Raw genomic sequence first — 18,341 nt, 5'->3', positions numbered from 1 at the left:
TCAGTGAAAAAAGGTCCTCTTACATTGGAGGTCAATGGAAGGGGTCTTCTTACATTGGAGGTCAGTGAAAGATGTCCTCTTACATTGGAGGTCAATGGAAGGGATCTTCTTACATTGGAGGTCAGTGGAATATGTCCTCTTACATTGTAGGAAGTAGAAGAGGTTCTCTTACATTGGAGGTCAGTGGAAGATGTCCTCTTACATTGTAGGTAAGGGAAGAGGTCCTCTTACATTGGAGGTCAGTGAAAAAAGGACATCTTACATTGGAGGCCAATGGAAGGGGTCCTCTTTCATTGGAGGTTAGTGGAAGAGGTCATCTTACATTGGAGGTCAGTGGAAGAGGTCCTCTTGCATTGGAGGTCAGTAGAAGAGGTCCTCTTACATTGGAGGCCAGTGCAAAAAGGTCCTCTTACATTGTAGGTCAATGGAAGGGGTCCTCTTACATTTGAGGCCAGTGGAAGAAGTCCTCTTACATTGGAGATCAATCGAAGGGGTCTTCTTACATTGGAGGTCAGTGTAAGAGGTCCTCTTACATTGGAGGTCAGTGGGAGTGGGAGAGGTGCCCCCTTATATTGGCAGATGTTGAGAGAAGGATGCCCTCACGCTATAAGTTCCCGCTTACATTTGTTCTTTTTTTCAGCATATTTCAAGTTGCCTCCAACCGTGAAATACACTAGTAGGTCTTAGACCTGACCCACTCTAAACTGAAATGAGGATACACACTAAATGTATTGGTCTCTCATAATACGGCCTATGAAAATAAATGCTGCAGCCAAAATGATTATAGATTTAGCTCTATCCTATTTTTTTAAACATGCAATAATTCAATAAAGAGGTATATTTTATTACACCAGTAGTAAAATTACAGTAATCTCAGCCAGCACCTTGGCCAAAGTTAATTATTACAAATTGGGCCCTGATATTAATTGAATATATGGCAGGTTTTGATGAAACATAAATAGAGATGACCTTCTTTGGTCCAGCATAAAACTGACTATCGATAATTCAATAATTTACTAAAACATCTCCCTTTTCTTTTGCCTCAAAAGACACTAACTTTACATTTTGATGCTCCAATATTCTGTCTTTTACAAACAAATCCTAACTTTATAAATAATCTTACTGCATATGAATGTACATGGCCAATTGGGATTAAGTAGATTTTGTCTGCAGTCTGTAGTCTCGCCTTAAACTGAGAGAGCAGTTGGAACTTCCGAACCAACCACTGTTGTTTCTTTCTTATTACCTTTCTATGAACCATAACCCAAGTGCTGACCATATCTTAGGGAAATAATAGCAGTTATTCAGGCAATACCAATCTGATCAATCAATCAGAGAAGCAGAGAGTGTCCGCAGGGAGATAGTCAATGACTTCTTAGGCTTCATTTACACAGGGCATATGAATCCATGCCTCGTGTGGCAGCCATGTTTTTCTTTCCTCATTGGCTCACTGGCTCTGATGAACAGCAGTGGGAGCCAATGGCTCCCACTGCTGTGTCTCAGCCAATGAGGAAAGAGAGACCTGGGACATCCGAGGCTCCCGTGCATATCGCTGGATTGAGATGGGGCTCAGGTGAGTATTAGGGAGGCTGTGGGTGTGGAAGCAGCCCACAGAAGGTTTTTTACCTTCATGCATAGAATGCATGAAGGTAAAAAAAACCTTCAGCCTTTACAACCACTTTAAAGAACATGAATTGTTATCAAGCTGTTATAGGTAAAGTTCCACTTTAATGGAGTTACAGGCTGTACTAAAAATCAGCCACAGGTTCTAATCCCTTCTTTGCTCCAGTTGATACTGAAAAAAAAATTCTGGGCTGAAGTTGGGCTTTAAGCTGTCCATTAAAAAACTGACTAATATTCATAAATATGTATTCAAATAATTGACTCTCCATTTTGATTCATGTAATATTTGTATGCTTCTTCAATGTTATTTCAGTTAAGTGCCTAACTTCTCTAAAAACTCAATATATTTCTATATATATTCTCTGTACAGAGGACACAGGTGACAATTCTACAGTCAGACCCCTTTTCAACAATGTGACCCAGAGTAAAGAGGACTCTCTACAATGTGTCCACCAGCACTCCACCCGAGCAACCCCCGTAGTTGTCCGGACATATGTCTATTCTCGACCCCCGCCCTGGAATGAGGAGCTCCCCGTCATCTATGTTATTACGCCCACCTACACCCGGCCTGTCCAGAAAGCCGAGCTGGTTCGACTGGCCAACACCTTTCTGCATGTCGTAAATTTGCACTGGATTGTGGTTGAAGATTGCCCAAGGAAGACCAAACTGGTGGCCAACCTGCTGGAGAAAGCTGGGCTCAACTTCACCCACCTGAACATCGAGAGCCCACATAATCAAAAAGTAGGCTTATCCAGAACCCCCTCCCACACCCCGAGAGGAACCATGCAGAGGAACTTGGGCCTGCGATGGCTTCGGGACAACATCAATGCTTCCAACCCTCCCGAGGGAGTGGTCTACTTTGCTGATGATGATAACACCTACAGCCTGGAACTTTTTGAAGAGGTAACTCCTTTATACATAGAGTTCAAACTTATATGTCTCACTAATGCCAATATTAACTTGTGCTTTTGTGTGTTTCTCTGTTACATTCAATATTTGAGATGTGCACAAGAGAAAATTTTATTTTGTTTACTTTCAGATTAGTGTGTTAAGTTAAAAATTTTGTTTCGTCATATTCATTATGTTACTTGACTTGTTTTCAGAATTTGTTTCGTATATTCAGATTCGTTTCATATATTTGGATTCAGTTAGTGTATTTGTTATTTTCCAGTTGATTTGAATTTCAGAAGATGGCTATATTCATTATATTTTATTCTATTCTATTCTATTCTAACTTACAGTTGAGTGAAAAAGTATTTGCCCTCTTTCTGATTTTTTATTTGTTTGCATATTTGTCACACTTAAATGACTCAGATCATAAAACAAATTTTATTATTACACAAAGATAACCCAAGTAAATAAAAATTGAGTTTTTAAATGATGGTTTCATTTATTTAGACAAAAAAGCTGTTCAAACCTGCCTGTCTTTATGTGAAAAAGTAATTGCCCCCTAAACCTAATAACTGGTTGTGCCACCCTTGGCGGCAACAACTGCAATTAGGTATTTGCGCTAACTGGCAATGAGTCTTTCACATTGTTGTGGAGAAATTTTGGCCCATTCTTCTTTGCAGAATTGTTTTAAATCAGCCACATTGGAGGGTTTTCCAGCATGAACGGCCTGTGTAAGGTCACGATACAGCATCTCAATTGAATTTAAGTCCAGGCTTTGACTCCAAAACCTACATTTTGCTTTGTTTGAACCATTTAGAGGTGGACTTGCTGTTGTGTTTCGGATCATTGTCCTGCTGCATAACCCAAGTGCACTTGAGCTTGAGGTCACAAACTGATGGCCGGACATTCTCCTTTAGGATTTTCTGGTAGAGCTCAGAATTCATGGTTCCATCAATTATGGTAAGTCGTCCAGGTCCTGAAGCTGCAAAGAAGCTCCAGACCATCACGCTACCACCACCATGTCTGACTGTTGGTATGGTGTTCTTGTTATGAAATGCTGTATTAGTTTTATGCCAGATGTAACGGACACACACCTTCCAGAAAGTAAAATTTTTGTCTCATCAGTCCACGGAATATTCTCCTAACAGTATTGGGCATAATCAAGATTTTTTTTGGTAAATGTGAGATGAGCCTTTGTGTTCTTTTTGGTCAGCAGTGGCTTTGACCTTGAAACTCTCCTATGGATGCCGTTTTGCCCAGTCTCTTTCTTATTGTTGAATCATGAACACTGATCTTACTTGAGGCAAGCGAGACCTGCAGTTCTTTAGATGTTGTTCTGGGTTCTTTTATGACCTCCTGGATGAGTCATCCTGCTCTTGGAGTAATTTTTGTAGGCTGGCACCTATTGGGAAGGTTCACCACTGTTCCAAGTTATCTCCATTTGTGGATAATGGCTCTTCTCGTGGTTCACTGGAGTCCCAAAGCCTTAGAAACGGCTTTGAAACCCTTCCTAGACCGATACATGTACATTACTTTGTTTTGAAACTGTTCTTGATTTTTTTTAGATTGTGGCATGATGTGTGGCTTTTTGTGATCTGATAGCGTGCTTCAATTTGTCAGACAGCTTCTATTTATGTGATTTCTTGATTCAACAGGTCTGGCAGTAATCAGGCCTGGGTGTGGCAAGTGAAATTTAACTCAACTTTCCAAAAAATTGTGGTTAATCACAGTTCATTCATTATTCAGCATGGAAGGGGGCAATTACTTTTTCACATAGGCCCAGGCAGGTTTGAACAGCTTTTTTCCCTTAATAAATGAAATAATTAATTTAAAAACTGCATCTTGGATTTACTCAGGTTATCTTTGTGGTATGATCTGAATCATTTAAGTGTTAGAAATATGCAAAAAAAACAAAAAAAAAAAAACCCTGGAAGGAGGCAAATACTTTTTCACACAACTGAATTTAATTTTTTATAATTCTATTCTATACTTTTCTGTTCTATTCTATTCAATCATTTTCTATTCTATTATTTTATTGTGTACTCTTTTCTATTCTGTTTTATTCTATTCTATTTCTTTCTATTCTACTCTATTCTATTTCGTTCTATTCTCTTCAGTGTTTTTATATTCTATTATATAAAGCAGCCTAAGTAGTAATCATATTAATTTTTTTTACCTTACTGTATTCATTTCAATATGTTTCCATTTCAAATTCAAATTCATTTTCCGATTCAAATTTGGATAATTCATTATTTCGTTTCGTTATAATTTATTTTGGATTCTTTGAAATTTGCTACTGTTGTGACACAGAAATTCAGATACATCCGAATCTGCAAAGAATTAATATTTCGTCCGAATTTTGATTTGTAACTAAACAAATCGCACGTGTCTATTCATTATCTAGAAACACTTCACATACTGAGCCCCTCATAACATTTTATCTGTCTCTTTTGCCTAATGTATTCAAGCCCCCAGTTAAGCTTGACATAGTCACATGGCTTTTCTTTTTCCCCTGGATAGGATGGCAATATTTTGTTTATGACTGCAGTAGATATCTCTTATCAACTGGAGAAGTGTGTTGTGTTTTTATGTTTTTACCACCTTACAAAATGCACTTCTGTTTAACACTGCAATTGCCAGATACTATTACAGTATTAAAGAAAAATTGCAAATTAAAAAAAAAAAAAATGTCAATTAAATTACTGTGCATTTGTCAGCCAATAAAAAAACAAAGCAGGGTTCGTAGTATGTGTACATGTTTACAAAGCACTTTGTGGGGAGTTTAAACCAGGGTTTGACAAGTTTAGTCCTAGTGCCTGGGCTGCCACCAAATGCTCCCCACACCACACTATGTATCCCAGGTTCAGCTTGCCCATCTGCGAGCCCAAGATCGACATATCGGGTGCCACCGGGTAGAGGGGAGGGAGGAGAGCGGACACAGGTCCGCTCTCCTCCCCTTCTAGTTGTTTTTCCGGAAGTAGAGTGGAGGAGATGTTGGAAGTTCCAGGACCCCTGTAAACCAGCTTTGGAGCACACACGTGGCTATAGGGCGGAGGCGATGTCAGCAGTGATGCCTATACATCTTCTCCAGCCCTGAGAGCACCGCAAGCGGCCGTGGTTTTCTATCATCAGTAGGACGGGATATTTGGATTTGGATTTGACGAGATATGTACTTTAATATGAGTTGTTATAAAAAAATTTTAATAAACTGTTTGCCCATTGCTGTACTAGATGGCGCTTCCCTGTCTTTCTATACTGGGTTCACACAGGAGCGGTCGGGGAAACCGCATGGGATTCGAACAGAAATCACACCGCATTCCTGTTCAAATCATCTGCGATTCTTTGCAGTGCGATTTGAGCCCATTCATTTTTTGTATGGGCCCAAATCGCACCGCAAAGGTATTGGTACTTAGTATCGGCGAGTACTTGACCGAAAGTACTGGTACTCATACTAGCTGGTAAAAAAAAAATGCTATTGGTGCAACCCTAATTTTAACCCTTCCCGCCTTGTCCCTGTTAAACACACATCTTTCAGAAGGCAGGAAGCAGCTGTGTGTAGCTGCTACCTATCAGACTGGACTGTCACTGAAAGCTCTGGTCCCCACTAACAATCCAGAACCAATGAAAATAGCTCCTGATCACGTGATCACTATTTCAGCTACTACACGGCAATCAGTTGCCTTCGGTCGCACAATAAGCATTCAGCCTGCAGATGGCAGTGTGCTTCTGTTTAATACTGCAATTGTCAGATACTAATATAGTATTAAAGAAAAATGATAAGTTAATTTTACAATTATGTAAATTATTGTGAATATTTTCAGCCCTCAATAAAAAATAAAGCAGTGTAAACAAATACAACCCTTATATAAAAAAATGTGTGTGTGTCAATTAGTCATATATTTATAGTCAAGGTAAAGCAGAACTCATTTATCACTGTTAAATTGCAAGTTAAAATTGTGGATGCATACATAGTATGCAGAGAATATATGGAAATGTATGCAAATCTATGCTAGCTTTTGCTTTATGTCTACTTTATATTATCCATATGCCATCTCGCAGAGTCTATGCCATTTCTTATCCCAACACTAGAGAGAGGTGAAGAAGTTGGTGCTACCATCTGAAGGATTGTTATCTGTAATCATTTCCTCACAAGAAGTTTTCTGTAGGGACTACTTTCCTTCTTTTCTATGTAATAGAGTGGTTCAGTTCTCACCCTAAGCCCCCTCTCCTGCTCTTTTACCAGCCATGTGCTACTTGTTCTGCTAAATTGAGCTGTCTATCAAATGAGAAGGGACCCTACAGGGGCAGGACTGGGAAGAGCTACATAAGGCCACATTCGCACTTGCAAATGGGCCTGCGGGAGGTAACCCTATTGAAAGCAATGGGAGGCTGCTGGCTCCTGCAGTTAATAGCGGCCCCTGGCATGTAATTACTCATGGAGCAACCACCTGCGAGTGATCGGCCCTGGACATAGACTGTTTGCGATTACCTGTGAGTGCGAGCCAGCAGTCTCCAATTGCTTTCAGTGGGGATGCCTCCCATAACTAATCACTGGAAACCCTCACTGGGATTATTGTACACTATATTACCAAAAGTATTGGGACGCCTGCCTTCCTTCTTAAATTTCTTCCAATCATATAAATCTAAAATATTTCCTATACACTATATTGTCAAAAGTATTGTGACGCATGCCTTTACATGCACGTGAACTTTAAAGTGGTTGTAAACCCTTACAGACCACTTTGACCTACAGGTAAGCCTCCAAGAAATATCCCAAAACCTAAACGGGTTTAGGAAATATTTGCAGAAATAGCAGCACCGCTGCTAACGGCGATATGCCGTTAGTGGCGGCTCCCGTGCGCATGCGCGGGAGTGACGTCATCGTGGCTCCAGCCAATCACAGCGCCGGAGCTACGATACCCGGAAGAAGATGGACGCTCCGTACCCGAGGGGACAGCGGTGCCATCGCGGGCTCCTGTGTCAGGTAAGTGACACATAATGGGCTACTATGCGATGCATAGTAGCCCATTATGCTTTACCTTTGCAGGGAAACAAAGAGGAAGTAAACCCATCAGGGTTTATTTCCTCTTAAATGGCATCCCAGTCTAAGTCCGTGGGGTTCAATATTGAGTTGGCCCACCCTTTGCAGCTATAACAACTTCAACTCTTCTGGGAAGGCTGTCCACAAGGTTTAGGAGTGTGTCTTCCAGAAGCGCATTTGTGAGGTCTGGCACTGATGTTGGATGAGAAGGCCTGGCTCATAGTCCCAAAGGTGTTCTATCGGGTTCAGGTCAGGACAGGCAAGTTCTCCCACCCCAAACTCGCTCATCCATGTCTTTATGGACCTTGCTTTGTGCACTGGTGTGCAGTTATGTTGGAACAGGAAGGGGCCATCTCCAAACTGTTCCTACAAAGTTGGAAGCATAAAATTGTCCAAAATGTCTTGGTATGCTAACGCCTTAAGAGTTCTCTTCACTGGAACTAAGGGGCCAAGCCTAAACCCTGAAAAACAACCACACACCATAATCCTCCCTCCACCAAATGATTTGGAACAGTACACAAAGCAAGGTCCATAAAGACATGGATGAGCGAGTTTGGGGTGGAGGAACTTGACTGGCCTACCAGTGTAGCTGTCTAGCAGTATCTGGTAGCAAAACAAAACACTGAAGCAAAATGTAATAGTAGAGGAAGGACTAAATACCCTACCAGCAGCCAGAAACAGGTAAAGACTGATAATTGGAATCTGCTGGGGGGCAGGTGGACACTGGAACTACAGCCTTCTACTCTGGGAAGCACAGTGCAACCAGCAGGTGATCCAGGACCTGACAGTCATAGAGAATCCCAGGTTGTAGACTATAAGGAAACCACAAGCCACAGTAGTTTTTCAGGTACTGTACAGTATGCATGCGAGCACTGTTTTTAACTTTCAATTTCAGCGTGTTTGCATTTTAAAAAAAAACTTTAGTTCTGCTTTAAATTTAGCTTGGGCATTTGGGCTTCAATTACTGCAGATGACAAAAAAAATGTAATCTTTTTTCTGAGCATAGTAAATAAAGCATACATGAAAAAAAACACAATTCATTACCGTTATTACATCCTCTAAGGCTAACCACACGTTGTCTAATTTTTGGAAGAGTCAAAACTGATTAGAGGAATCCTCAAAGAATATTTATTGAACACGGACAAGGTCACAATGGGACCAGATACAGGACCAATCACCGAAGACAAAAAAAATGGGAGACGTCAGTCAAAATGTTTTTTGATCATCAATGCACGAAACAGCATTTTTTTACAGCAATTTTTAAAAACATTATCAGTAAAAAACAGTTGTTAAAGCAGCACTTCAGTCATTTTTCATCTTTCTATCTATTAAATCTTCTGCCCATTTTAACTTTGGATAGTAAAACATTCTTTTCTGCCAGTAAATACCTTATACAGCCCACTTCCTGTTTCTTGTCTGGTAAAAAGCCTAGGCTTATGACATCATGCACAGATCTCTCTCTCACACTCTTGTGAGAGTTTGCCAAGAAGGGAAGGGGGGGTGAGTCATAAGAGGGCCAATGAGAGCTGCAGAGCTGGAGGTGTGTGTCTGTGTAAATCCAGGAAGTGAACAGGCAGCAGCTTCAGCTGCCCATAGTTAAAATGGCTGCAGCCGGACTCAGTGGAGGGAGATTTCTGCAGCATATTTGGAGTATATATATAAAATAATATGCAAAGTGTTTTGAAGGAAGCTTCAGAATGGCAAAGATGTTTTCATTACAAATTATGTAAGCAGACTGCAGTTCCTCTTTAAGCATACAGGGCATTTAGTCCAAAAGATATCTGCTGCTGTTCAAAACAATCAGGACAAGTGCCCTGACATTGTTTAATTTAATAGAATAATTCTATGTTCTTTTTTTTTTGTTCCTTTACTATTATTTATTGAACATTCTTAGGTTACTCGATCAATATTCCAATTACAATTGTCAAATATGGAGTAAATGTTCCCAAATATCACCCCGCATAAGGACAGCTTTATTCTCTTTCACTGCCTGTACTAAAGCATTTATGTGGTGTGTCTAGGGATGGCTTTTAGCACTAGGAATTTTAAAGCATTGCTTGTTATGAACTAGCGTAGTTTTTTGCAAATAGATTCAATTTTTTTTATATTCTTCACTTGCACTCTAATAGATTGCATGCTCTCCCCATTCTGCATGCCTCCTTTTTACCCTAATAAATTGCAAAATCCTCACCTTATATATACACTATATTACCAAAAGTATTGAGGCGCCTGCCTTTACACGTTAATGAACTTTAATGGCACTCCAGTCTTAAGCCTCGTACATACGATCCGATTCTTGGCAGGGGATTGTCTGTTGACAGTCTGTTGTCCTAAAATCAGACCGTTAGTATGCTCCTTCAGACAATTGTTGTCCAACTTTCGGCCAACAAATGTTGGATGGCAGGCTAGTAAATTTTCGGTGGACAACAGTCTGTTGTCTGATTTTCGTATCGTCTGTACACAAGTCCGTCACACAAAAGTCGAAAGTACAAACACGCATGATCGGAAGCAAGAAACGAACCTGAAGCGGTCGGTCTTGTAAACTAGCGTTCGTAATGCAGAATTAACATTCGTGACGCGGCAAATTATGAAATGTCGAAATGCAGCGCACAATTCTCTTCTTCTTTAATGGGATAATAATGAAGCTGCTTTGCTGGTGATACTGATGGAGTTATGGCAAACGTATTTTAAAATGAATTTGTTTTCTAGTGATATCAAGAATAATTTTATTATGCTTGTTGTTTTATTTTTTGGGCAAGTTACCACAACACCATTATCCCAAAGTTTTTAAGATCAAAGATACAACTATGTTGGTGTCCCTTGTTAATTTTACATTGTATTTTTTAAAATGTAACTGCCTACTCCCAAACTGTCATTTGAAGTAAAACACATAGCCAAGTATTATTCTCCACAATTTTTTTTTATTGTGCATAAAAAAAATTAAAGCAAATTAAATTAGAGATGCTATCTGTCATCCAAACACAAAGAACTTAACCAAAAAGTGCATTCTACACATACAAATATATAGAAAATATAACAAATAAAATCATTATTCCAAAAAAAAAAAAAAAGGAAATTAGTAAGTGGTGAAGGGGTGAAAATCCCCAGTCCAGCGGGCTTGTTGGGGGTCTTTTGGCTGGTATTGCCACTGACCGCCATGCTGCTGTGGTGGGTGAAGTGGCTCTGGAGGTGGTGGATGTGGTGCCACAAAATCACACAGGTGTGTGTTTTCTGAAATTTGGCCCCTCACCCACTTGTTGAGGAGCTGCAGGATGAGTTCCTCACACCTGCTCCTTTGCTCACCGTCTATCTCCCTTAATTTATTGTCCATCCCCAGGGCAAATCCCTCAGCCTCATCTTGGTCTGTCTGGATGGCAGTAGTGGCCTGGCTGAGGCTGTGTCCCCCACCATATTCCCACTCTTCCTGGCCCTTTTAACAGGAAGGCGTCAGGGAGGGATCTGGGACTCTGTCTGGCTGCTTACCACTGGCTCCTCCAGACTGACACTTTCCTGTGTATGAAAATGGGACATAATCAGAATCTTTTTTAGGGTTTGGTCATCAATCACACAATTTTGATCTCCTCACTGCTGCAAATTGAAGGTGTGCAAATAGAAAAGACCATCATTCTGACCCCAGCATTTTTAATTCTTGGTTAAATCATTTTTTGTCACTACTGTCTATTGATATGGAAACCACTTTGTTAAGGCAGAAATATTTTAACAATAACGTCTAGTTATCATCATTGTATTTTTGGATACAAATATGTTCACCAATGCTATACCTGGGTCAAGCTGGGCTCCTCCACATCTTCCTGTGCAGTAGGACCTGGGTGGACCTCAGGAGCTGTGGCCTCAGCAGATGTCGAAGGGAGTGTAGACAGCGATGGCCTGGGTTCTGTCTGGTCAGTCAAAAACTGCAGGCTGTGGTAATACCACAGCCTGGGGACATATATGTCATCTGCTGCTGCTCCAGATCTCTCTGAGTCCATGACCTTGTTGCGCTCCCTTTTAAAAGTACTCCTCAGGTTTGATATTTTTGTCTTGACATAATTGATGTCTGCCCTGGGTTACACTGGTTTCACCAACTCCAGCAGTTTCTCCAAAGCTGCCTTCCTCAATATTTTATTGGAGTAGTCTCTACTCTTGACCTTCCAGAGACAGGGCAGCTCCCGGTACAGGTCAATGATTTGGGGTAAAAAATCAGGCGCAGTAAATGTATCTGTCATGATAAATGATATGATGCCTGCAAGACAGAACACAAGACAAACCATAATGTCTGGCTTAACTCATAAGCTGGTCCCAATAAAGGCCTCAATCTAAGCAGAATAGGCCACTAACCACCTATGCCCCAATTTCCAATTGTACCATTGTTTTACGGCTCCTTTCTTGCATTGGCGATCGTTCATCCTCCACTCCAAGATCATTCCTACTGCTGTTCCATCGGCCGTGCGTTCTGGCTTTATATACACTGCGAATGCGTTAAACTCCGCTCTCAGTGCGTCATGATGTTGGGGCGTGACCATCTCTCTTCTGCATGCGACACACATGGCGGAACATTCGGGAGAAACAACATGGCGGATTCTGCAGATTCATGGCAGCCCCGCGGTGGTGGAGCTTATAGGAGGCACAAAGCAACCCCCATGAGCAAAGTTGAGATGGTGAAGATGGTGCGCATCCTAGAGAAGTACGATTACGACTGCAAGCTGCGCAATTACGAAAGGCCCAACAGCCGAAAGGACATCATTTTGGAGAAGGTCATCGCCGTTTTGCAGAGTGAATTTTCGGTGGACCGATCAAAGGACCAAATCTGAAAACGATGGTCTGATCTCAAACACCGTGAAAAAGCCAGATGGAGTACATACATCAGATCATAAAAAAATAAGCAATATTTGGATCTGACCAGAATGTATATGTGTAAATTAGCTGCCTGTGTATGTTCGTTCTTTCTCCAAGTAGCTCTAGAGAATTATATATAAGGTTTTCTAAAATCTTTGTATGACTTGGTATTCTAAAGATGAAGGTAAATATAAAGCAGATATGAACATTCTTATTTGGTCATGTGTTTGGACATTTCTTTATTTTTGGAACTCATTTTTTTCTCTTCTTTCAATAGGGAGGCACCAAAAAAAGAAGTCTCCAGCCAAGCTTGGGCCCCAATAGGGGAGGCAACAATGCCATCTGCCCCCCAAAAACTTAAGTGACAACTTCAAACACACTCATTTATCCACCGACAGGGGTGTTTTTAGGTGGGCCAAAGGCCATGGGCTTAGGGTAGAACTTAAGGGGTAAAGAACACTTTCTGGTCGCTGCCTGGCTCATCAGTGCCCATTAATGCAGCCTTGCCAGTGTAGACATGGGTAGAGGAGAGGCCCCGGGGATCACAGTGACACAGAGTCACGCCTGCTAGGATGATCATCATATATCCCCTATCCCATAGGAGACAAGAGGGGTGGGGGGCAAATGCTGGACTTTTTAAATGTGGGCACTTGTCCAGTGTTTGCCATCTGTAAAATTACATCACCTTCCCTTTTCTATGCATTTTTCACAGAAAAACAACCAAAGTGCGGCATGGTGGAGTCCACTAGTCAGGAGCAAACATTGACATCAGACCAAGTGCAAGGTTGGTCAACTAATTTAGCAAAATGGATGCTAGAAACAGATGGGACTTGGGGTGGCTTAATGAATGGTGTATTGTTTCTTTTTAGAAGAAAGTGAGTGTGGTGAGCTCACCCAGGATGTTTGTTTGGAGCCATGGGATCTGACTACTAGACCAAGCACAGACCTTGACATTGTGGACATCAAATTCCCTGACGCATGTCACACTGAGGGTCAAAGCGACCCAGAAGAGGAAGAAAGTATTCGGGATCCTCTTGTTTGTACAAGTAAGTATTCTTGGAATCTTGCTTCAATTGTGTATACATGTTGTGTGTCCAAACAAAACACCCACTCCACACATTAGCAAAGTATGTAGTGCATTAACATTAGCATGGAGAAGGAAGAGGTGGAAGGAGCTGGCAGTGTTACTAGGTACCCGAGTTTTGGAGACCCAGGCACCAGGGCCAAGATTACAGAGTAGTTGCAGTGTGTACATTCCTAGTAGTGTAGATGTCTGAAGGGCAAGCAGGTTGCAATCAACAATAGACTGGGTAGGTAAGTATTTCCTGAATTTGACTAGTAACTTGTCCATAACTCACTATGTAGGGCCTCAGCCACTTGACCATCGTTCCCTTAATTCTTTTTACTCTTCTTACTAGGTCATGATCTTCCATGATGCACTATTGGGAGAATGAGTGCAGATATGTTGCATTGTTTGACGGATCTGGAGCAAATCAAGGAGGCTGCCACTGCTTTGCAGCGAAGAATCAGAGATTTTGTGGACATGCTTGCCAAATTTTAATTTCCTCTTGCCTGTTCTGAAGTTTTTTGTTCCACTTGTTGACTTCTGTTTGCCCTTTTAATATTTACCATGTTTTTAGGAATTTGAAATGTGAAAGTTTAGGGACAGAACTCAGTGTTTCTCCACTCCACTGCTCTAGGTGCACCACCAGGTCATGTTTTCTGTATTTTCCTTAGCCTAAAAACGACTGTGCGAATTACTAACAGTGAACATGACAACACCACCTGTGCCAAATTCTACAAGTATAGAAAACATGACCTGGGTTTGCATCTTGAGGAGGAGAGTTGGGAAACACTGCTCTAACTAATGTGAATTGTAATGTTTCTGTGTTTTTAAGAATATAAAACCCCAAATTTGAAGGTGCCCCCAAATTGTGCCTTAACATTCTTATTTCCCTCATGATCCCATGCCTAAAATGTGTGTATTTCCATACATCTAGTTTGCAAAAAGCCCCAAAACACACAGTGTGTCAACATGTGCTATCTACCATCACTGGGTATCAATAGACGCGTTTTGGGGGTGCAACCCCTTCCTCATAATTAAAGTAGCTCAGAGGAAGGGGTTACACCCCCGAAACACATTAATTTAAAACCTGTGATGGGTAATAGCACATGTTGACACACTGTGTATTTTGTGGGTTTAGAAAAAAGATGTTTGTAACAAACACATTTGTGGCATGGGATCATAACGGAAATTTAATTGTTATGCCTCTACGTGTACGTGGCTTCACATTTTGGCTTTTAGAGGGGTATGATCACCGCATATGAGGAAGGCAACATCCACATAGCCTTGGGATACTAATGTCTCATTTGGCCTTCACTTTACCAAAATCGAACTTTGTAAGTTCCTGAGTTTGGGATGTGATCTAGTGTTTTAGAACATGCCTGTTTAGCCCCAAAAAAGGAGAAATAATGCAAACATACGTGTTATACACCAAGATGTTGGTTTGTTTTAAAACCTTAAAATGCACATGTGAATGTGCTTTGAGTAAATTTTTTTTTACTAAACAACGTGTGGCTTATTATTTCAATGCTCAATACCAGTGTATTGGTTAAGTTGTTGTAGTTACAGTGACAATGTGCTCTTAGATGTGGTCAACGCCTGCAATTTTTAGTCCTCAAAAAAATTATAAGTTGAAGAGTTGAAAAGGCATAATGTTTTTGAACTTCATGCATTAGATCCATTAAGAACAAAAACATTGTGTGTGTGTAGCAGACCCATAGCACATCATAATAGTTAGCTGAAGAAGCTATTGTCACCTCATGAAGCAAATAAGGTACATTTGCACAATTGGAGCAAGTGGCTAAAATAAAGCCCATTTGTGAACATATTAGACAGATAAGAAACACAGACAACAGTAGTTCAAATGAAATATGAGTTTATGATCTCAAAATAATATTAGGCATGATCAGCTACAATTTGCTGCCAAGCCACTGCCCCTCTACCCACAAAATAATCAAGGTATTTCTGCCGTAAATTCCTGGCAATTTGTGAGGGCAATTCAGCACGAGCGTTTTCAATAGGCGTCAGCATGCCCACAGATGTCTGAGCTGCAGCCTCTTCAGCTGGGCTGTCACTGCAGGGTCCATGTCACTTGGCAGTGAGGCAAGGTAGCTGATAGCATTCCTCCTTAAATATTATGTAAAATACAACAGTACAGGACCACATGGTTGATCTTGTAGAGTGCCAGGTTGATTGAAGTCAAAAACAGCCTGACTCAATAGGATGCCAAAGGCGTTTTCGACCACCCTTCTGGCATGAGAGAGCCTGTAATTGAATATTCTCTGCTCTGCCTCTCTGCTGTGAGGTTCCTCATAGGAAAGGACTTCATCAGATGTTCCCCCAGAGCAAAGGCCTCATCTGCAACAAAAACAAAATTGAGGCCCTCAACATTCTCCTCAGCAGGTGGCAAGTCTAAGGTGCCATTCTGGAGCCGCTTGTAGAACTCTGTCTGCATAATCACTCCTCCATCAGAGTTGCGGCCGTTCTTTCCAACATCCAGATATAAAAACTCATAGTTGGAAGACACTACAGTTAGCATGACTATGCTGCAAAAACCCTTATAATTAAAATAATATGAGCCAGAGTTGGGTGATGGGACATGCTTGCAATCAATAGCACCACCATATTTGGGAAAATCCCACTGATGGTGGAACTGGGCTGAAACGTCTTGCCATTGCCATTGCATTGGAAGGAAACTGTGGATTAAAAAAGGAAAAAAGAAATTACTACTTCTGCACATAACATTGCAAGCAGATTTGACACAAACATGCTTGGCCAACATAAGGATCAAACTTAAATGCGTATTTAAAGACAAAAGTGGAAGGTCAACTTATCTGATTCATCACCCCCTCTGGTGACCCATTAGCAAAATTTTAGGGTGGGAGAAAGTAATGGGTAGATGTTTTGAACAGGTAACACTCTCCACTTCCATGAAAGCTGTTTGCATAAATAATCTGTGATACTTTGGCCAGCCCCTCCTTACTTACACTATTGGCAGCCTATTGGACAGGTAAGAATTGTCATAATCTAAAAAGCTGGATATACACTGTCCAAATTGCAGCACATTTTTACATTCTGAAAAAAACAATCAATATAATAGGAGACAAAAACTTTCTACGTTGCAATTTGTGGGTAATAAGGCAGGCCCTTGCACTACATGGTTAGGTGAATTTATACAGAAATATGAACACAAAAGAGGGATAGTGTGTATGGGTTTTGCAAAGTCAGCAGATAGAGTATTTGTATCTGTTGACTTAGCATTTTTGGGGGGGAAGGAGGGTTCCAAATGAGTTTGGGCCCCAGAAAATGGTCTCTTGCCCTCTGCCTGAATTTGAGGACAACAATAACATTTGTACACATTTTAGGGGTTGTTTAGGGTAAGCCCCAAAATGTAGCTGACAAAAAACATTGTTAAGTTACTAGGCTAGGTGTGTATGGGCCCAGAATAGCATGCTGGGGAGGTTAGTTATGGAAAATATGCATGTAGGCCAAAAAAAGGAGCATTAAAAGCTTACAGCATGCATGAGGAGAAAGAGGATATTCACAGCATATTACAATATTGATAATTATGTAATCAACAAATTAATACAATACATTAGCAAACATTAATACATAGAATGTGATCTTAAAGGTAAAAACTTACCCTAATATAGTCCTTCTGCAGGACTTGAATAATGGCTGAGCAGGTCCCTGAAATAATGAGTCCCAGAGCCTGGGGGGAGATCCCAGTGGTAAACTTGAGGTCATGGAGACTTCTCGCAAGGTGGCTATGAGCCTTTGTTTTGGAGTGATGGCAAGCCTCATGCATGTGTCCTGCTTCTTAATATAGGGGTCACCAATCCCAAGAGTTGGTGAAAGCAGGGATTCGTCATCTGGCGATAATTCCGAAAATCATCCGGATTATTCTCCTGGAGCTCCCGCAGCAATGGCAAATGACATAATTGGTCACGATTAAGCAACCAAATTTTGGTCCAAGAACTCCTCCTGTTACTGGACTGGACCTGGGTCAAAGCAATAACTCCAAGCCCAATAATAGCACATTCTCCACTCCGATTCTGCAACATGACTGGTTGACTAACGGCCATTCAGAAACAAACTAAGAGCACGAACTAAAAAGCGTGAATCACTCACCAAACTTTTACTAACACAAAATTAGCAGAAGGAGCCCAAAGGGTGGCGCTTGAGAAAAGAACTTTCTCTTTATAGTCTCGTAGTACGTTTAGTATGTCACTACATTTATGTTTGTTGGACGACAATTGTGTACCATTAGTATGCAAGACGAGATCCAGGCACACGCCCTTTGGACAAAAATCATACGCTTGGTTGGCCAACAATCGGATCATGTGTACAAGGCTTTAGTCCATAGGGTTCAATACTGAGTTGGCCCACCCTTTGCAGCTATGACAGCTCAAACTCTTCTGGGAAGGCTGTCCACAAGGTTTAGGAGTGTGTCTATGAGAATGTTTGACCATTCTTCCAGAAGTGCATTTGTGAGGTCAGGCACTGATGTTGGGGGAGAAGACCTGGCTCGAAGTCTCCGCTCTTATTCATCCCAAAGGTGTTCTATCAGGTTAAGGTCAGGACTCTGTGCAGGCCAGTCAAGTTCCTCCACCCCAAACTTGCTCATCCATGTCTTTATGGACCTTGCTTTGTGCACTGGTGCGCAGTCATGTTGGAACAGGAAGGAGCCATCCCCAAACTGTCCCCACAAAGTTGGGAGCAAAAAATTGTCCAAAATGTATGCTGACGCCTTAAGACTTCTCTTCACTGGAACTAAGGGGCCAAGCCCAACCCCTGAAAAACAACCCCACACCATAATCCCCCCTCCACCAAATGATTTGGACCAGTGCACAAAGCAAGGTCCATAAAGGCAAGGATGAGAGAGTT

General features: G+C 41.3%; 1 protein-coding gene across 1 annotated transcript in view; it reads left to right on the top strand.

Annotated features, from left to right (window-relative positions):
* The window catches only part of LOC141129381 (galactosylgalactosylxylosylprotein 3-beta-glucuronosyltransferase 1-like), a 219,434-nt gene that overhangs the window by 155,511 nt on the left and 45,582 nt on the right, over window positions 1-18,341 (top strand). Inside the window, exon 3 of the mRNA XM_073617389.1 lies at window positions 1,994-2,526. Within this exon, the coding sequence (XP_073473490.1) occupies window positions 1,994-2,526 (533 nt within the window). The remainder of the gene's footprint in view (window positions 1-1,993; window positions 2,527-18,341) is intronic.

Source organism: Aquarana catesbeiana, linkage group LG02, assembly GCF_042186555.1.
Source record: "Aquarana catesbeiana isolate 2022-GZ linkage group LG02, ASM4218655v1, whole genome shotgun sequence".
Classification (NCBI taxonomy): domain Eukaryota; kingdom Metazoa; phylum Chordata; class Amphibia; order Anura; family Ranidae; genus Aquarana; species Aquarana catesbeiana.
This window is presented reverse-complemented; position numbering and strand designations above follow the sequence as displayed.